Source organism: Halichoeres trimaculatus, unplaced genomic scaffold (assembly GCF_033239565.1).
Source record: "Halichoeres trimaculatus isolate MK-OKI-2021-1 unplaced genomic scaffold, fHalTri1.1 fHalTri1_scaffold_24, whole genome shotgun sequence".
Taxonomy (NCBI): Eukaryota; Metazoa; Chordata; class Actinopteri; order Labriformes; family Labridae; genus Halichoeres; species Halichoeres trimaculatus.
Genome location: NW_027437202.1, coordinates 3497249 through 3520510, shown reverse-complemented (window position 1 = coordinate 3520510; position 23262 = coordinate 3497249). Strand labels below are relative to the sequence as shown.

General features: G+C 43.2%; 4 protein-coding genes and 2 non-coding genes across 11 annotated transcripts; 5 read left to right on the top strand and 1 right to left on the bottom strand.

Moving 5' to 3' along the window:
- Window positions 1-3195: 3195 nt before the first annotated feature.
- On the bottom strand, window positions 3196-6091 carry nufip1 (nuclear FMR1 interacting protein 1). 2 transcript variants are annotated; one of them, XM_074664703.1, is made up of 10 exons: window positions 5729-6091; window positions 5465-5529; window positions 5268-5372; window positions 5122-5184; window positions 4930-5006; window positions 4748-4840; window positions 4479-4660; window positions 4267-4407; window positions 3942-4186; window positions 3196-3846 (listed from the first exon to the last, which is right to left on the bottom strand). In XM_074664703.1, the coding sequence occupies exons 1-10, from the start codon at window positions 5937-5939 to the stop codon at window positions 3433-3435; spliced, it is 1596 nt and encodes a 531-aa protein (XP_074520804.1). In that variant the 5' UTR covers window positions 5940-6091; the 3' UTR covers window positions 3196-3432. The 2 variants fall into 2 exon arrangements, with proteins under 2 accessions (XP_074520804.1, XP_074520805.1); XM_074664704.1 differs by having other exon boundaries at window positions 5268-5369.
- A 565-nt stretch (window positions 6092-6656) lies between these two features.
- Window positions 6657-10651, top strand: nop58 (NOP58 ribonucleoprotein homolog (yeast)). 2 transcript variants are annotated; one of them, XM_074664620.1, is made up of 15 exons: window positions 6657-6840; window positions 7191-7267; window positions 7379-7431; window positions 7644-7768; window positions 7842-7978; window positions 8162-8226; window positions 8322-8456; window positions 8539-8684; window positions 8875-9001; window positions 9190-9353; window positions 9429-9563; window positions 9652-9713; window positions 9792-9949; window positions 10033-10151; window positions 10245-10651. In XM_074664620.1, the coding sequence occupies exons 1-15, from the start codon at window positions 6796-6798 to the stop codon at window positions 10308-10310; spliced, it is 1614 nt and encodes a 537-aa protein (XP_074520721.1). In that variant the 5' UTR covers window positions 6657-6795; the 3' UTR covers window positions 10311-10651. The 2 variants fall into 2 exon arrangements, with proteins under 2 accessions (XP_074520721.1, XP_074520720.1); XM_074664619.1 differs by having other exon boundaries at window positions 6661-6840; window positions 10030-10151; window positions 10245-10650.
- Window positions 8722-8804, top strand: LOC141786271 (small nucleolar RNA SNORD11B). Its single transcript, XR_012597655.1, has one exon. It is a non-coding gene; the product is annotated as a small nucleolar RNA SNORD11B (small nucleolar RNA).
- Window positions 9035-9116, top strand: LOC141786266 (small nucleolar RNA SNORD11B). Its single transcript, XR_012597651.1, has one exon. It is a non-coding gene; the product is annotated as a small nucleolar RNA SNORD11B (small nucleolar RNA).
- A 723-nt stretch (window positions 10652-11374) lies between the features above and the next one.
- Window positions 11375-14258, top strand: wdr12 (WD repeat domain 12). Its single transcript, XM_074664710.1, has 13 exons — window positions 11375-11576; window positions 11917-12011; window positions 12111-12205; window positions 12292-12398; window positions 12482-12597; window positions 12666-12820; window positions 12906-12951; window positions 13035-13120; window positions 13206-13346; window positions 13433-13538; window positions 13625-13757; window positions 13858-13930; window positions 14044-14258. Exons 1-13 carry the CDS (start codon window positions 11536-11538, stop codon window positions 14119-14121), a joined length of 1272 nt encoding a protein of 423 aa, XP_074520811.1. The 5' UTR covers window positions 11375-11535; the 3' UTR covers window positions 14122-14258.
- Window positions 14259-14836: 578 nt separating this feature from the next.
- On the top strand, window positions 14837-22271 carry ical1 (islet cell autoantigen 1-like). 4 transcript variants are annotated; one of them, XM_074664551.1, is made up of 15 exons: window positions 14837-14984; window positions 15740-15781; window positions 15896-16070; window positions 17067-17139; window positions 17221-17344; window positions 18072-18270; window positions 18352-18477; window positions 18554-18652; window positions 19068-19153; window positions 19469-19518; window positions 19625-19669; window positions 19760-19984; window positions 20589-20858; window positions 20944-21021; window positions 21093-22271. In XM_074664551.1, exons 2-15 carry the CDS (start codon window positions 15774-15776, stop codon window positions 21206-21208), a joined length of 1674 nt encoding a protein of 557 aa, XP_074520652.1. In that variant the 5' UTR covers window positions 14837-14984; window positions 15740-15773; the 3' UTR covers window positions 21209-22271. The 4 variants fall into 4 exon arrangements, with proteins under 4 accessions (XP_074520652.1, XP_074520651.1, XP_074520654.1 ...); XM_074664550.1 differs by having other exon boundaries at window positions 20586-20858; XM_074664553.1 differs by lacking the exon at window positions 19760-19984 and having other exon boundaries at window positions 21093-22270.
- Window positions 22272-23262: the final 991 nt, after the last annotated feature.

Here is a 23262-nt window from a genome sequence, read left to right as displayed (position 1 = left end):
CAAAATTGTTCACAACTGCTGCTCCAGGATTGGTAAGCATGTCCATGACATCAACTACAGCAGCCGGCACAACAGCCCTGACAGAATTGTACAGAATTGCTGTTCCAAAACTGGTAAGCAGGTTATCGAATACATCTGTAGCAACCCGACAGATAAAATTGTGTAAAAAAATTGCAAGTAAAAATCCAAAGATCACAAACTCAATGCCTGTCAGTTCGTCTAAAATCTGTGCACCTGTTCTCTCTGACTCAAGCTCATTTAGATCCTCATTAGCAGCAGGGTCAACAACTCCTAAGGCAAAATTATTCGCAATGTCTGGCTCATTGGTAGGTGAATTATCTATATCCTCACCTGCAGCATCATGAACACTTCCTATGTCAAATCTATTTAGAGGTGCTGCTCCAGGATTGGCTGGCATGTCTAAAACATCACCTGCAGCCTCCTGGGCCTCATCTCTGCCAAAAATGTTAAGAGGTGCTGCCTCAGGATTGGTTAGCATGTCTAAATCATTCTCTGCAGCATACTGCGCCTCATCCCCTGCAAAATAACTCAGAAATGCTGCTCCAAGACTGGCTAGCATCCTCTCAAATACATCTGTGGTAACCTGCCAAAAAAAATAGAATGAAAAAATTGCAGATAAAAATCCCCAGATCACAAACCCAATGCCTGTCAGTTCGTCTAAATTCTGTGCCCCTGTTCTCTCTGACTCAAGCTCATTTAGATCCTCATTAGCAGCAGGGTCAACAACTCCTACGGCAAAATTATTCGCAACGTCTGGCTCATTAGTAGGTGAAATATCTAAATCCTCATCTGCAGCATCATGAACACTTCCTAAGTCAAAATTATTCAGAGGTGATGCACCAGGATTGGCTGGCACGTCTAAAACATCATCTGCAGCCTCCCTGACCTCATCTCTCGCAAAATTATTCAGAGGTGCTGCTGCAGGATTGGCTGGCACGTCTAAAACATCATCTGCAGCCTCCCTGACCTCATCTTTTGCAAAAGTATTCAGAGGTGCTGCTGCAGGATCAACTGGCACGTCTAAAACATCATCTGCAGCCTCCCTGACCTCATCTCTTGCAAAGTTATTCAGAGGTGCTGCCCCAGGATTGGCTGGCACGTCCAAAACATCATCTGCAGCCTCCCTGACCTCATCTCTTGCAAAATTATTCAGAGGTGATGCTCTAGGATTGGCTGGCACGTCCAAAACATCATCTGCAGCCTCCCTGACCTCATCTTTTGCAAAAGTATTCAGAGGTGAAGCTCTAGGATTGGCTGGCACGTCTAAAACATCACCTGCAGCCTCCTGGGCCTCATCTCTGCCAAAAATGTTAAGAGGTGCTGCTCCAGGATTGGCTAGCATGTCTAAATCATTCTCTGCAGCATACTGCGCCTCATCTCCCGCAAAATAACTCAGAAATGCTGCTCCAAGACTGGCTAGCATCCTCTCAAATACATCTGTGGTAACCTGCCAGAAAAAATAGAATGAAAAAATTGCAGATAAAAATCCCCAGATCACAAACCCAATGCCTGTCAGTTCGTCTAAATTCTGTCCTCCTGTTCTCTCTGACTCGAGCTCATGTAGATCCTCATTAGCAGCAGGGTCAACAACTCCTACGGCAAAATTATTCGCAATGTCTGGCTCATTAGTAGGTGAATTATCTAAATCCTCATCTGCAGCATCATGAACACTTCCTAAGTCAAAATTATTCAGAGGTGATGCACCAGGATTGGCTGGCACGTCTAATACATCATCTGCAGCCTCCCTGACCTCATCTCTTGCAAAATTATTCAGAGGTGCTGCTGCATGACTCGCTGGCACGTCTAAAACATCATCTGCAGCCTCCCTGACCTCATCTCTTGCAAAATTATTCAGAAGTGCTGCACCAGGATTGGCTGGCACGTCTAAAACATCATCTGCAGCCTCCCTGACCTCATCTCTTGCAAAACTATTCAGAGGTGAAGCTCTAGGATTGGCTGGCACGTCCAAAACATCATCTGCAGCCTCCCTGACCTCATCTCTTGCAAAATTATAAAGAGGAACTGCTGGAGGATTGGCTGGCACGTCTAAAACATCATCTGCAGCCTCCCTGACCTCATCTCTTGCAAAATTATAAAGAGGTGCTGCTGCAGGATTGGCTGGCATGTCTAAAACATCATCTGCAGCCTCCCTGACCTCATCTCTTGCACAATTATTCAGAGGTGCTGCTGCAGGATCGGCTGGCACGTCTAAAACATCATCTGCAGCCTCCCTGACCTCATTTCTTGCAAAATTATTCAGAGGTGCTGCTGCAGGATTGGCTGGCACGTCTAAAACATCATTTGCAGCAACCTGAGCATCCTCTCTTGTTACAATATTTACAGGTGCTGCCCTACGTCGCACATCTGTAACATCATCCTTAGTGGCAACGGCACATTTTGTATCCAAATTATCTGTTAGCTCTGCCCTGGCAGTAAACCTCATGTCTGTATCATCATCTTTATCATCCTCGCTGTCAGTGTAATAGTTACATCCTGCCCTAGCCTTGACCTGCTCTTTGTTATCTATGACTCTCTGAGCATCCTGTCTTATAATCTGAGCCCTGAGTCTTGCTATGACTCTAAAGAAGTGATTTAAAATGATGGATCCAGCCTTTTTGAAGCAAACCATACATTTTCTGAAAATCCACTGGAAACGTCTGGCAATAACTAGATAAGCAGAAGCCACAAGTTTTAAAGGTTTGCGTAGTGTTGAATGTCTTCGGAGGGATTTACGGGACTTGTTCTTCTTCCAGTGTGGCAGGACCTGAATCCCAGAGCAACTACATGCAAAAAATCCACTATCTAAAGCTCTCGAATGCTCACTAAAGCCAACTAAGCCTCTGGGTAGAAAATCAGTTCTTCCAGGATTTATATCTACATCATCTCTTGCTGGCATATTATGTAGACCAGACCCCCAAAATCCTCGTGTGACTCTCTGAATGCTTGGGTATATCTTCTTGAAAAAGTTCAACATGCTTGCTACTTGTGTTAGCTAACTGAAAAACTTACCTTTTTGATGTAGCTTAAATGTCAAGTACAGCACAAAGCTTCACACAATGAGGGAGAAGCTGAGTGTTCCGGTTCTAGAAGGACATCACAGATGAAGGGGACTTAAGGAGATGAAGGAACATTCCATCGTATTTAAAAAATGCAAATTAGGAAAAGTTGCACTGACTGTTTCCTGTTTATTTTCAAATTTTCTGAAATAGTTTCAACCACATGGACTGAATTCTGGTGAAAATAGACTGACTGCACTTTGCAATGCAAAAATATGAATATGGGGTTGAATTCAAGGTGGTCCACAGTACTTTTAATCCAACTTTATGTCATAGAAATAAGAGGCATACAGACAAATTAAAAATGAAACTTAAAGTATAAATATGAACAAAATAAGCTTTCAGTTCTGAGGTTTCATATCCCAGCAGCAGGATTCTCCCACACCTCATCATCATAAATATTTGAGGCCTTTCTGTGGCCATGTTTTGTATTTGTCTCTTCAGCATTTTGGATGAAAGCCCCTCCAACCTGCTCAGCATTCTCTGCTGAGTCCACATCATCCTTCGAAAGCTCTGTGCATACTTGATCGCTCTGCAAATGTTGCTCCTCAAGTCCTCCAAACCCCTCCTCATTAACAACTTCTGCTGAACTCTTCTTCGTACACACACGAGAGGCAGCCAATGCTTTTTCTTCTTGAGCTCTATTCGAGCTCTCCTTTATCTCCTGCTCCTTGCGTTTGCTCTCCAGGCCGAAGAAGTTGTTTCGGACGACGTAGCGCACGCACTGCAGGAGCACGTTCCTCTCGTGGCGGATGTCTGGTGCCAGCAACTGGAGCAGGAGGAAAAAGTAGAAAATGAGAAGTTGCATTGATTTCACAATATCCATCCTTTGATTCTTGGATGTATTTGCACCTCTCTCCTCACCATCTCAAGTAGAGTTGCACGACGTGTCTGTGGCGTGTCTTGGTGCCCTCCTCTACCACCCCTTCCTCTTCTTCCACCTCTTCCTCTTCTGCTGTGAGGTGTGTGAGGGGAACAGTCAGTCTGGGAGGCTTGTGGAAATGCCTCCTGGCCTCTCATGGGGGCTCTGTCCTGTGAGTTTGGTGGGACTGAGTTGAGGAGAGTCTTGTTTTCTTGCACGAGATCCTTGGCTTTCAGAATGGGGATGGCTACAAAAGGACAAATGAGTTTTTTTTAAATTTCTTAATAACCAGATGTTTATTCTGAAGCAGAATGAGAACAAACCCACCATCTGGTTCTTCATCACTTTCACTCTCAGTAATAGACCCATAGTTGGCCATCAGGGATCCCAGAGCTGAGCTCATCTGTTTCGGCGCCACGACCACACCACCTGTCTTTGTCTCAGCAGCTGGGTCATCTTTGTCAGAATCTGGAGACATGTGACAAGTTGGTGCTAGGATTTTGTTTCTATGACAAAAATTTGTGAAAGGAGTCACTCACCATGGTCGCTACAAGCCAGAGCTCCAAGTGGATCCCCCTCCTTGCAGGGCTGAGTGAGGGGTGGAGGTCTCTCTGTGGTGCTGCTGTCTGATGGATCAGGGCCTCTGTGGTGTCGCCCATGGAAGCCTCTGTTCCCCCAGCCGCGACCTCGACCCCTCCCTCGTCCTCTGCCTCTCATCCGACTGTGAATGAAACATTAAACCTGGATTAAGACAAGCATTTAGACTTCTCTATCCCATTGATAATTTACATCTGCATTCGATATGTACCCAAACTGAGCTGTGTCTAACACTGCTCCTGTCTCCTCCCGAGCCTCCATCACTTTTCTTTTCTTTTCTATGGTAGCAAGTGTTGGATAGTTTCTGAAAGAGAATAAAAAACACTTAATTTATTTTGCAGACAAAGTTTTAAAATCTCCGTAAGTTAAAAATAATCTTTTAAAGACACTGACTTGCGTCTCTCTTCTCTCCATTTTGCAATCTCATCTGGTGTGTCCAGCTTGATCCTTTTAGCTCCTGGTGCATGGTTCTAGAGACAGAATATTAAAATACACAAATCAGAAAAGAGAAATACAAAGACTCTTGAGTCATCCCTATGGAAACCACACAGATGATATTGGGGTTATAGGGTTAGAACTTCTTACATTCCTCCAGTGGATGCTGACGATCTTTTCATGAGCCATGAAGCTGCAGTCAGGTACAGAGCACTGAAAGAGATCGACTGTATCAGTCACAAGTAACATACATAACATAAAGTAGTAAGTATAATGTGCTGTTGATTTAAAATTACCTTGACATGCTGTGAGACGTGTTCATTGTACTTCTCCTGGTTTTTGAAGCCCCGATCACAGGTGTCACAGTAGTGGGAAAACTCTGGTTCCTTCTTATTTTTCTGCTGTGGGTTGTAGACAAATCACTGACTCTGAAACACTTCCAAGACACAAAGACTAACGTTCAATTATGGATGTAATTTATGAGGCCAGTTACCTTTTTTCCTTGGTTGTGGGGGCCACCATAGTTCTGTCTTCCACCCTGATGCCATCCATGACCACCTATGAGATCAACATAACAGCATATAAAATACATGCAGATACATGAAGCTCAGCCTCAACCTTAAAGATAATGGTTGCATTAAAAGAAATGAAGGACTCGGGGTTATAAAACCTTCATCCAAAAGAATAACCAAACCTCTCTGGTAATGAATGATGCCATCATGACCGAAAAAGCTAGCTTGCCATTTGGGCAACTCACCATGTGGATATTTCTGTCCATAGTTCCCACCACTCGACGCTCTTGGATCCCACTGATTCCAGCTCCCCTGTCCCCAGCTGGGCTCCACAGGCGTCTCGGACCAGCTCCACATGCTGGGGTGGAAGTTGCTGGAGTGCTGCTGTTGGTGCTGGATGGTGTTAGGAGGAGGACAGGCGAAGTTCGGTGGAGGATAATGCCCCGGTTCGTTCATTTTGAACACTTTAAGTCTTTTTTGAAGTCTGTTACTAACAATTTTTGAGATACACTGTTGTTTCAAACCATGCTAATCTCACATGTGCTTGTTTTGCTTGAGTTTGAATGTTCGTCACTTCCGCGAGAACCACCGGAAGTCAGCGGAAAAAAGCAGCGTTTACCGGCACAAACCACAAAAATATATCAATAAAATAAAAAATCCAAATAAAACTAATAAATTCAATAATTTCTGTTGTTTTTGCGTACAATGATTTAACTGAAACAAAACATTATTCATTTAGTTTACGTTAAACGCCGGCTTCACTTCTCGCGAGATAATTAGCTTGGTGGTGCTTCTTTTATGGGTTGCCAGATTGGAGAAATAAAGCAGTGTATGTGTCAAACCAAAAGACCGTACGGAACCAAATATTAAGATTGTGTGTCAAATTGCAGGAGGCTCGATAAGCTTTGAAAATTGTAAGTACTTCATTAAGTATTTTAGTGCAAGGTCGGAGTCAGAAATGAGCTACACAAAGTTATTTTTTTTTTGATTCTATTATTCAGTTTTTGAATAAATTTTTGAAAATTACTTTACAGTTTAACTTTTTTTATTCTAAACAAGACGGACTCATATTGAGATTTGAATATGCTTTCTTTAAGTTATTTTTTATTCGATGTAAAAACAACAAATACAATAGAAATGTATAGGACACCAATTGTAGGACCTGGCAACCCCGTAGACTACACGGCTCGCCCTCTAACCCGCATGTGCTTCAGTCACAGGAGGAGCAGCAGCGTGGTGACTGTGAGGAAAAGCTAAAAGCTCTCTGCATAGAGGGTGCTAACACCTATAATATAACTGAGTCGCCGCCAAAATGCTCGTTTTGTTTGAGACCGCGGCTGGATACGCGATATTCAAGGTACGTATTCCAGTTTTGTGTCCTGTCATTTAAAGAGTTAGCATTGATAACACGTTACTTACTTGGATTAGCTCGTTAGCTTCAATGCTAGGTTGCTGGAACTCACTTTGACCAGGTTCTTTCTTTTACAAATTGCATTGAGCAAAATTTTAAGTGACGTTTTCCTTTATTTTCCGCACGTAAACATGTAAATTCAACATCTATTTGCAGTGCATGAGTGTTGAAGCGCAAGAACAAGCTAGCTCGTTAGCAACACAACGGCCTTGTAACCACGTGTACATGTAGAGACAACGTCTGCCTCTCGACTATTCCGATGGCTGACATCTAACTTGTACAATTATTTTTTTCAGGTCCTCGATGAATCCAAGCTGCAGCAGGTTGACAGCCTGTATAAGGAGTTTGAAACTCCTGAAAAGGCAAATAAAATGTGAGCACTGGTGCATCATTCCACTACAAACGCTACTAGCATTGCCATTAAGTGGAGATCATGGAAATGTAAACACGTGGTCTGATGTGGTTTGTTTTTCATCTCCTGTAGTGTGAAGCTGAAACACTTTGAGAAGTTTCAAGACACAACTGAGGCCTTAGCAGGTATAACTACTCTTCGTGTACTTGTTTACATGTATTGGTCTGTGATGCATTTCTGTGTCTGATTAAATCATGAGGCATCCCACAGCATTCGTCACTACCACTGAGACCACTTTGTTTTATTTCTAGAGTTTTAAAGTTGAAGTAAATTAGTCCCCTGTTTGAAACAACAACATCATTCAGGATTGTTATTGATGCAATGATCTCTCCCTCAGCTGCCACTGCCCTTACGGAGGGAAAAATCGGCAAGAGTTTGAAGAAGGTGCTCAAGAAAGTTGTCGCCAAGGAGGCTCATGAGCAGCTAGCCATCAGTGATGTGAAGCTGGGTGGTGTAATCAAAGTAAGTTGAGCTTTATCTATCAGCTACAACCTCACTTTGGAGATGTACACCTCTAACTGGCATCCCATTCCAGGAAAAGCTGGATGTGAGCTGCATCCACAGTCCTGCTGTTGCTGAGCTGATGAGATGCATCAGGAGTCAGATGGAGAGCCTCATCACTGGACTTCCTCCGAAGGAAATCAGCGCTATGTCTCTTGGGTTGGCTCACAGGTTAGAAGCACACAGCATTGAATGTATGAGTGTTTCTGCTGCCTATGATTACACTTGCTGTCTGAATATTCCTGTAGATTTCCTTCAGCATTCGTCACTACCACTGAGGCAACAGTGTCTCTTAAAAGATCAAAGGTTGGTTCTTCTGTGAGGTAACCGACATGCTTTTTTTTCTGTCTCCAGTTTGTCCCGCTACAAGTTGAAGTTCAGTCCTGACAAAGTGGACACCATGATTGTGCAAGCCATCTGTAAGTAGTATTATATTTTCTACTTGTTTATGTGAATAAAACCTGAAGTTATCCTGATGTGTGACTCAGTTGTTTCTTTTCCTCTGCGTCCCCAGCACTTTTGGACGACCTGGATAAAGAGCTCAACAACTACATCATGCGATGCAGAGAGTGGTATGGCTGGCACTTTCCTGAGCTGGGAAAAGTCATCACAGACAACTTGGCGTACTGCAAAGCTGTCCGCAAAATTGGTAAGAGTAAATCGCGTGATTTTGAGCTTAACTTCTCAACCTTAGCGCTCTACAAAAGCTGAACCTCTCTCTGTGTCTTCAGGTGATCGCACAAACGTCGCTACCTCTGATCTCTCTGAAATCCTCCCTGAGGAAATTGAGGCTGAGGTCAAGCTCGCTGCTGAGATCTCCATGGGCACAGAAGTTTCTGAACAGGACATCGGAAACATCAGTCACCTGTGTGATCAGGTATGTGTCATATTTTTGCCGTAGTTTTAAGCTCAAGTGGCTGTCGTGATGATGACGACAGTTGTCTTTCTCCTGAAGCACACATGTGGGCTTTCAGTCACTACCTCATCTGAACAGTCATGTTTCTCCTCTCCTTTAACCTTCAAGATGTGTCTACTCGTACTAATAAGACCCTCTCTTTGCATCTCAGGTGATTGAGATCTCAGAATACCGCACACAGCTCTACGACTATCTGAAGAACAGAATGATGGCGATCGCACCCAACCTCACAGTCATGGTTGGCGAGCTTGTTGGCGCTCGTCTCATCTCACACGCAGGTAACTTCCAAAAACAGATGCCATCGAAAACCAACCAAGCAGTGATGATCACGACGTTCTGTCATTTCCCTGAAAACACTGATGCTTTTAAGTCACTACCTCATCTGAGCTTGAAATCAAACGCCGTAACGTGCATGCTCAAAAATTAGCATTGGATGAACTCTTAAAGTCTTGGTGCTGTTTTGAAGGTTCCCTCCTGAATCTGGCGAAGCATCCAGCCTCAACAGTGCAGATTCTTGGAGCAGAGAAAGCTTTGTTCAGAGCTTTGAAGACACGCAAAGATACGCCAAAGTATGGTCTCATCTACCACGCCTCCCTCGTGGGTCAGACTACTGCGAAAAATAAGGGCAAGGTACGTTCAAGAGGAGTGAAAGCCACATGAAACAGTTTTTAATGGGAATAAGCTAATCAACAAATGTTTGCGCAGATCTCCAGGATGCTGGCAGCTAAAGCAGCTCTGGCTATTCGTTATGACGCGCTAGGAGAGGACACCAACGCTGAAATGGGAGCAGAGAATCGTGCCAAGTTGGAAGCCAGGCTGCGGCAGCTGGAGGAGAAGGGGGTTAGTATAACTACAGCAGATGTGTGCTTTGAATCTTTACTAAAATATGCTTGCAGATGTTTTAATGTCTTTAAATTCAACCTTACAGATTCGAAGAATCAGTGGAACAGGCAAAGCAATGGCGAAGGCAGACAAATACCAGCACAAGAGGTGAGTGGTCACAAACGGAGGGGATGCTCACACATGCTAAAATACAAGGTGTTAAACCTTCTCCTTTCCTCCTCACAGTGAAGTTAGAGTATACGACCCATCAGGTGACTCTACTATTCCCTCCACCTCTAAGAAGAGGAAGTTTGAGGAGATGGAGGAGGAAGAGGAGGCCACTGAGGAGCCTGTAACGCCTGTGGTCAAAGCCAAAAAGCCCAAAAAGGAGCCAGTAACAGAAGGTAGGTGAAACAGGCAGGACGCTGATCTCGTGTTAAAGATTAAATTGTGGAGTCACTAAAACTTTTGTGAACCTGTGTAGAAGAAGAAGAAGCCGCAGCACCAGAGGAGCCTCCTAAGAAGAAGAAGAAGAAAAAGAAGGTCAAGCCAGAGGAGGAGGAGATGGCAGTAGAGGAAGCAGTCGCAGAGGAAGCACCAACAGAGGTTTGAGCTGTTCACACTTGTACTCAAAATTTGAAGATAATCCAAAGAAAACTTCACAAGTTTATTATAAACATCTCCTTTTCTTCTCCACAGTCAACAGAGAAGAAGAAGAAGAAGAAAAAGAAGAAGGTGAAGGAGGAGGAGCGAGATGATGAGTGAAAACCTGGAGAGTGTATATATTTTACGTTAGGTTTTTTGGAGTTTTAGTTTTTTCTTATACATTTATATGAAATAAGGGCAGTACTGTATACAGTGCCTGTTTATAGACTTAAAAATGTCAGTTTTAAAGAATAAAACCAACAATGGATCTCCATTTCATAATGAGAGTCAGGTGGATTTTGTTTGATGTTGGAATCTACTGTCCTACCGTTTATGTTGATTTTTATGTTTAAACATTTGTATCATACAATTATGGAATCAGCACAAAGGAAAGATTCTAATTCCTCCCTCCATTGTCCATGACTGAACATCTGCCCTTGTGAAATAAAATACTTTTCTTTTTGCCTACATGACTTGGTTTTATTTTGTCTGCTGGAGCTTTAAGATATGAATTTTGATTAGTGAGTACTAATTGCAACAAGCATTAAAAAAGGCTTTCACTTCCTGTTAAGGTTACCTGCTTGCTGACATAAGAGGTTATTAATATTTGAATGGTAAAGGTTTGGAAGCAGTTTTGCCTCAATAAATGTTCCCTTTAATAAAATATATAGAAAAAAATGCTTATTAAAAGAAATACCACGTGCTCGAACATAAATGTGTAAGATACTTAAGAAGTCCTATCCATTAAGAGGTGCTTGTTCTTGATGCTTTCATACCTGTGGGTCTTTTTTTAATTTTAATTCAGCTTTTTTTTTTTTTTAAAGAAGCAAATCCTGAAATTAAATGAAATGTCAAATATTTCTTAATTAATTTAAAGTTATTTTGTAAAAAAAAAAAAAAAAAAAAAAAAAAGAGGAAATACAATTAAATTCCGATTCTGTATTTTGATTTTTACGAAAGCGACGTTAGTGACGCACTTACGTTGAAATTGCCGTGAAGCTTTGGTTAATTTTTATGATTTTATTTAGTGTTGGAATGCTCAACCTACACTTAAAAACGTAAAACAATCATAGTTTGTTTTTATTTTGAATTATTTTCAGAGTTTTTTATGATTAAATGTCATTTACTGTAAGTTTCTATGGACAGGCATTGCAGGTCGAGCACGGATCACCTCGATCAAATCCTTGTATCTGTGCTTGACTGAGTAGCCTTGCCCTCGCACCACATGGCATTAGTGACCAGTTACATGAGACTTCAATGTGTTACATTGGAACACATTAACTACTGAGCTATACCTCACATTCACTATACTTTCTAATAGAAAAAAATATAAATATACATCAAGATGTCGCAGTTACAAGCTCGGTTCTTCACGGAAAACAAAAAGTAAGTCCGCTTTTACTTGAACAAGTGTAGGAAAACTAATGCGATTTGCTAGCAGGGTTGCTAACTAGCTGTAACATTATAAACAGACAGAAATAAGAGTATGATGCTACATTAGCATTTAATTATCCATGTTTACTGTGTGGTTTGAGCTATCCTCTTACTCGTTTGAGCTCAAAACAGGTCATAGCTAATGTTTTTAGCCTGTTGTTTATAGCAGCTAATGCTAACAGAACCATGTTATAGTTAACTGCTTTCCCAATGCTTGTGAGACAGTCAGTCTAGTTGGTGTTAAGTATGTGTGGATTTGATAAGTGTTGTCTAAGCACATCTGTCTGCGTAGGTATGTTGTAGATGATGTCCCATTCTCCATCCCTGCTGGATCTGAAGTGAAGGACCTCAGCAACGTCATCAACAAGCTACTGGAAGCTAAAAATGGTAAAATCATACCCCACTTTAACCATTCATTCTCATTATTCTTTGAGCAAAGCCTTTATTTGTCCACAACATATGGATTACTTCTTCTATTTTCCACAGCATCTCACACCACAGTGGAGTTTGACTTCCTGGTCAGGGGTCAGTTTCTGCGCACATCACTTTCGACTCACATGGAAACAGAAGGCATATCAACGGTAGGACTTGAGCATAAAAACACAGTATTAGATCAGTGACACACTCACAAGATTTGTGGATATTGATTCATCCCTGTGTGTTTCAGGAAGAGGTTGTGGAGATAGAATATGTAGAACGCATCACAGCCCCAGAGCCAGAGGAGTGTATGATGCACGACGACTGGATCAGCTCTGTGGATGCAGATTCAGAATGGTAATGTGACTTAAAAGCTGCAAAGATTTGCTTAAGTGCTAGAATTTCTGTAATACCTTTCCCTTTTTATGAATTTTATGCAGGATCATAACAGGCTCGTATGACAAGACAGCCAGGATCTGGTCCGTGGAGGGCAAAGCGGTGATGACAGTGGCTGGGCATTCAGATGTTGTCAAAGATGTAGCCTGGGTTAAAAGAGGTAAGAAGTCAAAAAAGAGACACTCAGGTTGATATGAGGACAGCCCACCTGACTAAATCCTTCTCTAGATGGTTTGACCTCCCTGCTGCTGACGGCCTCTCTGGATCAAACTGTGCTGCTGTGGGAGTGGAACTCTGAGAGGAACAAAGTGAAAGCAAGACACTGCTGTCGAGGGCATACAGGGAGTGTTGACACAGTGGCGGCGGATCCTACAGGCTCGAAGGTAAAGACGGATTGAAGGAAGAAGGGTAGAAGAAGAATTTATGCGCAGACAAGCTTATTAGATCACTTGTGTTTCTGCTACACAGTTCTGCAGTGGCTCCTGGGACAAAATGTTAAAGATTTGGTCAGCAGGTAGGTCCATCAAATGAGTCATAATATGAGTTGGAGGGAAAATGGAGCAAATGTGCTTTGACGGCCTTTTCTGGTGCTTTTAGTTCCCACAGATGAGGCAGAGGAGGTTGAAGAGCCTGCTGACAGACCGAGGAAGAAACAGAAGACTCAACAGCTGGGCCTAACCAGGGTTTGTGCTCTGACATCAGCACATTTTTACTGATGTAAGACTAAAACCTTGAATGTCTGATGTGTATTCTCTGATGATGATGCAGACTCCTCTGATGACGCTATCCGGACACAACGAGGCAGTTTCATCTGTGCTGTGGTGCGACAGTGAAGAGGTTTGCAGTGCATCATGGGACCACACCATCCGTGTGTGGGATGCAGAGACAGGAGAAATGAAGACGACACTGGTGAGAAGTGCACCAAGTCTCTTTTAAACCCTAGGTTTAAATTATTCTGCAATCCTAGACAGACTGTGTCTTTTTTTTTCTCACAGACGGGCAGCAAAGTATTCAACTGTATATCCTACTCTCCTCTGTGTCGACGACTGGCCTCAGGCAGCACCGACAGACACATCAGACTGTGGGACCCTCGCACTAAAGGTAACAATCTCTCCCTCATGATCTTTACAAGCTTTATTTTTAACCCTATCTTGGCTCACACTCCTGAAACACCTCCGTCTTTCCAGATGGGTCGTTAGTGCAGCTCTCGCTGACCTCCCACACTGGCTGGGTCACCGCTGTGAAGTGGGCGCCATCAAACGAGCACCAGCTGGTCTCTGGCTCTCTCGACAACCTTGTTAAACTGTGGGACACCAGAAGGTCTGTTAAGCATGTCTTTACCACTTATTTTCGCAATATTTTTCTTCTTCCTCATAGCTCTTTGGGTGCACAAAGGTAACACATCACTCTTGTTTTGCAGCTGTAAGGCTCCTCTGTATGACCTGGCAGCCCATGAGGACAAAGTATTTTGTGTGGACTGGACAGAAAGTGGGGTAAGACTTTTCAGTGCAGCTATAATCCTTAAGGAAAAAATAATTACTGCTTCGAATGTTGCAAAACTGAAAACATTGACCTCCATTCTCTGTTCTCCTGCTTCTGTTTCCAGCTGATGTTGAGTGGAGGCGCAGATAACAAGCTGTACACCTACAGATACTCGGCCTGTCAGACGGATGCAGGAGCGTAGGCTGCATGGACGACACCCACCTCAGAGATTTACCTCATTCGACATAAATAAAACAATAGTGTTGGAATTTTATATTGAACAAAATCCTTTTCACCCCATCTCTGTTCTTCTCACATGTTTTGTTTTTGTCTCCTGTATCCTAAGAGAACTATAAATTAATTTTGTCTCTTAAAAAGTCCCTCCTTTGTTTTCTTTCATAACAGCATGGTGGAAATGTTGGAATTCAAAGGGGGATGAGATATGATCTCAAATCTTAATGTATTGCGATTTTTCTGTTAAACATACATTATCACTCTATATCTATCTTTTACAAGGTGGAACGTATATTTAGCAATTTCTGCACTCATCTTCAACATTCTTTGTGAACAAGAAACTTCCTTGAGTGTGTATTATCATGGAGGAAACCTATTGTGTGGAAGGAAAACAGACTTTTTCCTCTTCAGACTGGTTTTACTAAAGAGAATGCAAAAATGAAGAGGTCTCACTTTGGTTGTTTTTACTGCCACGAAGTAAGATGAAGCACTGTCGTGAAACTTTTATGATTTCAGCAATGTAGTTAATTCTGACTTGTTGAAAATAACAAATTAAGCTACTAAGGTGTGTAGGAGTTAGCTTTCTCAGCGAACTAGTTAATATGAGTGGTTACAAGGAGACGACTTCTACGTGGTCTCTTGTTAAGGTGTCTGAGTGGTCATTCTGTTGTATAAGCGATCTCTGGTGTTGCCTGTTCTCCAGCGCCCTCGCGTGTCCAAGCGGCGCCACAGCTACTTTGCATATCCTGTTTCAGTGAGTCAGACTATGACGGCTATCAGGAGAGGAGGTTAGCATAGATGCTCGGACTACTGGACAAAAACAAAAGACAGGTAAATGTATTTTATATAATTTTAATTAAAAACACGATTATAACATTGCAAACCGACTCATTAGTTTGAAGTTTTAACGGTTTTCTGCTCTGCTTTGGTGACTTAATGCTGGTAGCTAAACTGCTGCTAGCTCCTTCTCTGACGTTTTCTTCCTTTTCTCTATCACCTTTATGTCTTTATTCACGTTAATTCACGTTAGTATTAATTTTCACGCGTACACATGCATTTTATTCGTATTCCTGTGTTGTTAAGGCTTCATATTTTCTGTAACTGAACACCTGCTCGACAAACCAGCTGGCTCTTTTCTCCTGACTCCTGAAAGTCGCAGGTGTCTGATCCCAGCTCCAAGGAGCATATTAGATTAGCTTTTTAGCCTTTAGCTGCGTTTGTTTTGGTCCTGGCACAGATAAGCCTGAATGATTACTGCTTATAACTCGATTACGATGCACTAAGGAACACCTGGCACCTCTGTTTTCATGCTTACCTGTTTTATTTTCACATTTGCATCCTTGAAAATTGAACAGGAAAACCTGGAGGAGCTAGTTTCAGAACAATGTCTCTCCTATTGCATTGTACTGTTCCTTCACTTTTACAAACATGCTTTAAATAGTGTATACTTCAACGCCTCTCTATGTAAACAAAGATGCAGAAATGACTCCTGGGAGACACAAACTGCTATTGTTCTTTGTGATTTTCAGCCTTTAATCCTTAAGCAGCTCATATTCAAATATCTGTATCTATCCCTCTATCTGTAGATCTGTAGATCAAGATAAACACAGATTTCCAACCATGGATGGGTATGTACACAAATTATATTCCCTGATCTAATCCTGCTAATGTCATTACTCCCAGGTGGAAAGCCAAAAGCCACGTCCCCGAGGTGTCTCACAGCTGTTCTCATTTGTTTCCAGGTTTGCAGGAGACATGATGAGCGGCGGCCGGGCTCTGCTCGGCGAGGACAGCTCGGTGATGGCTCGCATGCAGAAGAAGTTCTGGAAGACGAAGCAGGTTTTCATCAAGGCTACGGGGAAGAAGGAGGATGAGTACGTGGTGGCGTCAGATGCAGATCTGGATGCGAAGCTGGAGGTGATTCTCTTCTCTTGAAAACATCAAATCAGAAACACACCATAATGTCTGTATCTGCTGTATATTTTGATTTCTCTTACAAGGTGACTCAGCAATCTGACAGAACTAGATACCTTAAAGCACAATTTGTCTGAATTTAATGATACTGTGCGCCTCCTCCTCTGATTATCAGACATGAAGCCAAAATAGTTCTGTAATGGGCGTTGGCAGAAGCAATCTGGCTGCTGGAGACACATAAATTTGATTTTTCAGCTCGCTTGTGGAGCCTTACAGCTGTAAGATGTCTCACACCTGTGATAAAGACGTCAACAGGGTACACCCTGCCTCCCCCTCATCACTCACACACACAAAACACGAGGTCCTAAGAGGAGGAGATGTGGCTGGGTTTCACAGAGCTGTTTCAAGGGACACTGAGGCTTTTGTTTGCTCTGGAACAAGATCAGGCTCCTACGCTCTGTCCTGCTCGCTTTGTTTCCCGGTGAGATGGAGACTTAAACTGAGACATCCATGTTGATCCATCTTGACGTATCCATGTGACTCATACAGGGCTTGTGTTATTGGATGAGCTGGACTCTAATAGATGTTGATCTCAGTGGAAGGAGGGCTGGTGACATGTATGCAGCAGGGATGTGACACTGCCAGGTGCTGCACGGCGGCAGCAGCGACTGTTTACTCGACAGTTAATCAGTAACTTCACATTTCCTCCACCTCCTCGCTCTGCTCAGTTACTGTCTTCAGTCTGGCTGCAGTGAAGATAAAAATCTTCTTTAACCAAAGTTAAAGTGACCTCTTCATCCCTCATTACCTGCTTCCTGTCAGCGAGCAGCCTTGAAGCTTGTGTTGCCATGACACACACTCATCATTTAGTGACTGCTGTGAAAAATATGTTGTTTTTACAGACTGAGAGGTTGGAGTTCTGCCTGAGCGCTGCAAATAAAATGCCTGAAAATCACCAAGACAACATGTTAGGGTGTTAAATTTTTTTTTTCTCTGCAGTTTTTCCGCTCGGTTCAGTCCACGTGCACGGAGCTGCTGAAGGTGATCGAGAAGTACCAGCTCAGGATCACACGTGAGTCCCACTTTCTTCTCAAATCTCTTATGAGATTTCTGCAAAGATTCAGATATTTTCTTTTCCTTTTAAACTCTGCAGGCCTGTCCCAAGAGGAGAATGAGCTCGGCCTGTTCCTGCGCTTTCAGGCTGAACACAACCGCTCAAAGGCCGGAGACATGATGGACGCCACCAGCAAGGCTTTGTGTGCATCAGCAAAGCAGAGGTCAGCAGCTAAACCTCACTTTTTAGTTTGTTTTCTGGTTGTTAAAGGGGACATTGTATCATAGTTACCTCGCAACATCACAGCCCTTTGTGCTCTAATTGGTCAGTTCCATCAGAGAGGCGGAGGGGGTAGAGCCAGGGGGCGGTTTTTGCAGCATGGCAGTATTTATAAAATCGCCATATTGAATGGAGCAGACTGAGCGAGTTTGCTGTTTGCCAAAACTTCACCGTAAGGCGTTGATAGCACTAATAAAATGGCAGAGTGTAGGATACGTCCTTTTGTATTGGACCCAGAGTCAGACCAGGTGTTTTAACTGCTAATTCACCATGTAAAGCCGAGCTGCTCAGCAGAGCAGAGTCCCTGCATCCAGCACTCAGTCAGTCGGCTCTTGGTGGGTGTATCCCTCGGTGGCGGTTGTGTGACTAACTGACATCACAGAGGAGGAGCTGCTTTATCAGATTACTCCAATAAAAAGAAAGGATCCTCGTGTCGTCACGACGTTTGAAATCTCGCGGCCAAATGGCAATGACCTATTTTCAGAGGCATCAAATCTCGTTCTAGGATATCAGAAAAAAATACATTATCTCATTTTTTGAAAATTCAGGAGGTGAAAGGTCTTTTTTTTAATTTATTACATTATATGTAAGTATTAAATCAGGGATCAGCATGATATGTCCCCTTTAAGATATGATTTCATTCCTCTTCTGTGTCTGACTTTGTTTCTCAGGATGGCTCTTTGCACTCCGCTCCACCGCCTGCACCAAGAAGTTGAGACATTCCGGCGGCGTGCCATCGCAGACACGCTCCTGACAGTGACGCGCATGGAGAAGGCTCGCACAGAGTACAGAGGAGCTCTGCTCTGGATGAAAGACGTCTCCCAAGAGCTGGATCCAGACACCTACAAACAGCTGGAGAAGTTCCGCAAGGTGGGAGGACGCTGGCGTGAGCATGTTTAACAGAGTAGACTTGGATTTATTTCTTTTTTACCATCATGTGTCTGTCGCTAGGTTCAAGCTCAGGTCAGAGGGTCGAAGGGTCAGTTTGAGAAGCTGAAGAACGACGTGTGTCAGAAGGTGGACATGCTGGGAGCCAGCCGCTGCAACATGCTGTCACACTCCCTCTGCACCTATCAGGTACTAGCCTGCTACACTTTGAAAACACACTTTTTCAGCTGCTTCAGATTTTCATTTTTATTATCTGTCTTTGAAGACCACTCTGCTGCAGTTCTGGGAGAAGACAGCCAGCGCAATGTCGGGGATCCATGAGGCCTTCCAAGGGCATGTGTCGTACCAGTTCACCACCCTCAAGGTAGAAGAGGCGCATGATTTTTTTTCCAACATTATATTTATTGTTTTAACAAGCTTAATGCAGACACATCAATACATGTAACACAACTATGTGCATAAAAACCAAACATCATTCAGGTACACAAACAAGGGTCATAAAGCATAATAATAATATTTGTGTGTAAAAACAAACAAACAAATAAATGAATAAAAAATAAATTAATAGAAAAATAAATTAATAAAAAGATAAATTAATAAAAAATAAATAAAAAAATAAAAAAATAAAAATAATAAAATAATATTAAGAAAATATAGATAAAATAAAAAACTAAATTAATTAATTGAAATAAATAAAAAAGAAGAGGCGCATGATTTACTCACATCAGCGAGTATGCATTCCCGTATGTGAGATTTGCATGTTTTAACATCGTCTGCAGGACCTCAGGGACCCTCTGGAGGACATCACAGAGTCACAGAAACGGGAGGATAAGAAGGAGAAGTCTCTACAGAGCAACACAGACAGGTAAGCCTTTGTAAAAAACACACACTGTTTTCCAACCACACCTCTCTGCTCTCCTCCGACACGTCTGTCATCGTCCATTTTCCTGCTCACTCTTCTGTCCTTTACCTGTTTTCCTCTGCTCACCTCAGCCATGTCTTCATCAAACATGAGGCCAGTGTCATGCCCATGTTTACTCATGAGTAAGTGCTCAGTGTGACAGTGGGTAGTGATGTAGCTCCAGATTAAACAGAAGCTGCTGCATCACTAAAAATAGCAGAAACAGTCTCGTAAGACACTTTCTCACCCCCTCCTCTTTTTTTCTTCCTTCTCTCTCAGCCTGGTGTCCTTGGATGACGATAAGCCATTAGGAAGGGCTGCTGATGCAGGTAGGTGCTGCCCCCTGCTGGATGAAACACAGAATCACACATCAGGTGATCTTTGTGCCTCTTTGTTCGTCAGGAATAAAGCCTCTTTTTGTGTTCCTCTCTCCAGACGCGGCTCACAGCAGTGACAGACAGATCCAAAGCAGAGACAGTGGTGAGTTTTCATTCCCCCTCAACCCATTATATTTCAGTGACATTTCCAAATTTGATTGTGCATGGAATGCTTCATCATCCTCGACCCCAGTGCACCCAAACACTCCCAAACCCAGCACTCCAGCCCTCCAAGACCTCAGAGGACTCTCCACGAGCTCTGACGACGACCTCTTGCTCATGGCGTGTGACGTGCCTGCAGCCTCAGTCGGCGTCCCACTCCAGCCTCAGGTTTTGTCCTCACTGCAGGGTGGAGATGTCTGTCAGCCTTGGGGCTTTGAGGGCCTGCAGTCGGGTCTCTCTCAGCAGCCTGTTACGGGTAAACAACAAACCAGCTGTCACCTCCTGCTTGGTCTTGGCACGGGCTCACCTCTTCTGGGTGTCTTCTCTTTGGCAGCCTCTTTGACCTCTTTTCTTCTTCAAACTGTGATCTAATGTCCTAAAATGTGATGTTTGGGACTATTTAGCTTCCTTTCATTCCACTCTCAGTGCTGCTGGCACTCCAACGCAACATTAGCTTGTTAGCATTTCTGTAGAAAGCAACTCTACTGTGACATTTCTCCTGTTTGGACTTCAAGCGACACGCTCATGAGCTCATTTCCCATGTCCACTTGCAAGTCAAAACAAAGGTGTGCTCCTCTAGATGTTATTATAAGCTGTAGTGTTACCAAATAGCAAACATCCACCCTGGAAAAATGCTTAGAGTGGAACTACACTGCAAAAAATGGAATCCTATCAAGTGTTTTTGTCTTATTTTTAGTAAAAATGTCATTTTTAGACTTTTTCTTGATGTTACTGCATGCTTTCCTTCTCTTCTTTACGCCTATCTTCTGCAAAATCTCAGATTAAAGAGATGTTTGGATGCAACTATTGTAGTATGCAGAGTCTCACCCTTCTCTAATCTGGAATTATCTTCCCAGCAGGTGGTCTGCTCCCCCTCTCCCCGACAGGCCTGAGACCAGAGGAGGAAGACGCCGAAAGAGGCGACATGGCTTTCCTCAAAGACCTCCTCAGCCCGGGCCCCGGCGCCAGCGAGGAGTTCAGCAAGGAGTGGCAGGACGCTTTCGGGATGTTCGACCCACCCAGCGTCCCTCCAGCGGCCACAGCTGCAGCAGCTCGTCCACCCTCCAACCCACCCAGCCCTACAGGCTTCCTGCCGTCACAGCTGCTGGATCACAGCATGAGCTCCACAGGTGAGACTGCCCCCTCCTGGACGACTCCAGAGACTCTCTACACTCTTAGAGAGTTAATAAATATATTTTTTTTCCTGTCTTCCAGGGTGGTCGACCCCTCCTATGTTCCAAGCCCCACCTTTGCAGCCACCTCCAGCTGCGCCTGCTCCAAGTTCAGCCGCCGGTAAGCTCAACACACATCAACCAATCAGATTTCTGCTTTTTGAATTTTTCTGATTCCATATGTGTGTTCAGCTGCTGCACCTGCATCCAAGGACATGTCCGCTTGGTTCAACCTCTTCGCAGACCTGGACCCCCTCTCCAACCCTGACGCCATTGGACGCTCTGCAGACGAGCTTCTCAACGCTTAAAACTCCACATATGTGTGTGTGTGTGTGTGTGATTTCCCTCAAAGATTCTGGATGTCAATGACCAAGTACACACAACGATGCCCCTGCGTCTGTTTGCAGGAGAGACGTGTGTGTACATCTCCACCCTCGCAAACACACACTTGTGCAACACTGTAAGATGTTATTTCACACTTTAAAGGAAAACACTGTCAGTAAGTCGGTAATCGCCCTCTTTAAAGACTGTTAACTCCACATGTGACACGCTAACATCTCCCTACCACAGATCAGCGTTTGACTCCTGGTTTATTTTGGAGGTTAAGTCGTTTTGTTCCTGTTTGCTTGTGTGGGTGTGTGTTGTTTTTGCGGTGTGTGCACATGGAAAGAGACCCAGGATGTTAAAATAATATATCTATATGATTGGTTATGAAGTGTGTGTGTGATGAGGTCAGAGGCTCTGAATATAAAGAAGTCTTCGCACCCATTTGTTATTGTGATTTCGCAATCTGAAGTCCAAGCCAAGGAGAGTGTGTGAAGGTGGTTTGAGAGGCTGTGTCCTCCTATAAACGACTGTATCACTGCTTCTGTTGACGTGCAGCACACTATGAAGAACACTGTAAAATATTGTCTATTTTTGGCTGTGTGTGTGTGTGTGTGTGAGATGAATCAACACTGGAAAACTGTTACTGTGACATAAAACGGATTTCTCTTGGGATTTCGTTCCCGGTGATTTGTCGAAAAGGGAAACAAACGCTGAAGACTGACTTTTCTGAATGTTTGGGAACAGATGCCTCGTGATGAAACCAAATCTATTTTAACATCTGCGTGCCTCTGCTACGTCTGTGAGGCTCATATTATCCATCATTTTATGTTTTCTTGTTTTTAATGTGACACTAAGACTTTTATTTTGAAGGAGGAAACAAGGGATCATGTATTATACTCTTTACTAAGAATGTATCTCTGAAATCAATCACAAACGCTTTATTTAATTCAACTATGCCTTTTTATTTCACTCAAGGGGTTAAACAGATGAAAACTTGGCAGTTCTGTTTCCAATAAACTGGACAAGCAAACAAAGAGTATTTTGTGTCGTCTCGTTTTGAGCCTCATTCCAAAATGCTTCCACTTTGAAAAAGAAAAACTGGTATCTGAAATAAATCTGTAATATCACATGTATGAATCTACTCTGAAACTACTTTTTTTTCTCGTTGTAAACAGACGTCTAAAAACGACAAAGAGGAACATGTCGCTCTGTGTGTGATTGTTTTTCAGCAAGTGGATATCTCATTTTGGAACTTCTTGTCTCTTTTTTTTAAAAACATGCCAAATCAGGTCAGCGGATAAATGACATCCACACTTCTCTCTACTTCTACTCTGCTACAGGTTAACATCAGTCACATTTGTCTGTTAGTGTGAGGCTACATCGATAGCAGCTGTTGGTTTGCTCTCTTTAAAGTAGTGTCGACTTGTTAGTGTGCGCTGAGAAGTTAGTATATCTTTTCTCTTCTTCGGATCCTATTCACTACAACCTGAGATGGACGATGTAATCTATTCTGGATTAAAATTCTCTGCGGACCCAATTACACTCCTGATAAATAAATACATTATTATTCACAATAATGAGACATGTAGTAGTTCACAGTACTCAGCGGAGAGAAAGCAGGAGGAGGAGGAGGAGGGGCTATATGGTACAGTTGTTAACTCATTCAGATACATATCTTTATCAGCCGATAATACAAACACAGTGCGCCTCTATATTTACAGATCCAGTACATTCCTAACCCGCCAGGGCGGGCACAGTCAAGTAGAAGTGACATATACAGGGAGACAGGCCAGAGCGTGGAGAGACGGGTCGACATACTGCACTGAGAGGAAGCTATGAGAGGTTTGATGCTTGTTTTTATCAGTCACTGTCATTTACAGCAAGGGTCTGCAACCTGCAGCTCTGGAGGCTCACCCCTTAGAGTGTTAAGAAAATACCCAACATTAACAGCCCACCTGCTTTACTTACAGCTGGGGCAGCCCTGGGAAGATAACAAAATCTACACAAAGACAAATCAGGAAGAAAATGCAGATTT

Bases quoted from the DNA above. Each gene is read 5' to 3' on its own strand.
- nufip1 (XM_074664703.1), bottom strand. From the start codon at position 5,939: ATGAACGAACCGGGGCATTATCCTCCACCGAACTTCGCCTGTCCTCCT. The intron at 5,185-5,267 runs GTAATTTTAAAT...GATCTCTTTCAG, and splicing joins ACGTCTCACAGCATGTCAAG to TGCTCTGTACCTGACTGCAG. The intron at 4,187-4,266 runs GTGGGTTTGTTC...GTCCTTTTGTAG, and splicing joins AAGTGATGAAGAACCAGATG to CCATCCCCATTCTGAAAGCC.
- ical1 (XM_074664550.1), top strand. The intron at 19,519-19,624 runs GTAGGTGCTGCC...TCCTCTCTCCAG, and splicing joins AGGAAGGGCTGCTGATGCAG to ACGCGGCTCACAGCAGTGAC. The intron at 20,859-20,943 runs GTGAGACTGCCC...CCTGTCTTCCAG, and splicing joins TCACAGCATGAGCTCCACAG to GGTGGTCGACCCCTCCTATG.
- wdr12 (XM_074664710.1), top strand. From the start codon at position 11,536: ATGTCGCAGTTACAAGCTCGGTTCTTCACGGAAAACAAAAA. The intron at 12,399-12,481 runs GTAATGTGACTT...AATTTTATGCAG, and splicing joins GTGGATGCAGATTCAGAATG to GATCATAACAGGCTCGTATG. The intron at 13,539-13,624 runs GTAACAATCTCT...CCGTCTTTCCAG, and splicing joins GTGGGACCCTCGCACTAAAG to ATGGGTCGTTAGTGCAGCTC.
- nop58 (XM_074664619.1), top strand. From the start codon at position 6,796: ATGCTCGTTTTGTTTGAGACCGCGGCTGGATACGCGATATTCAAG. The intron at 6,841-7,190 runs GTACGTATTCCA...TATTTTTTTCAG, and splicing joins CTGGATACGCGATATTCAAG to GTCCTCGATGAATCCAAGCT. The intron at 7,979-8,161 runs GTTAGAAGCACA...TTCTGTCTCCAG, and splicing joins TCTCTTGGGTTGGCTCACAG to TTTGTCCCGCTACAAGTTGA.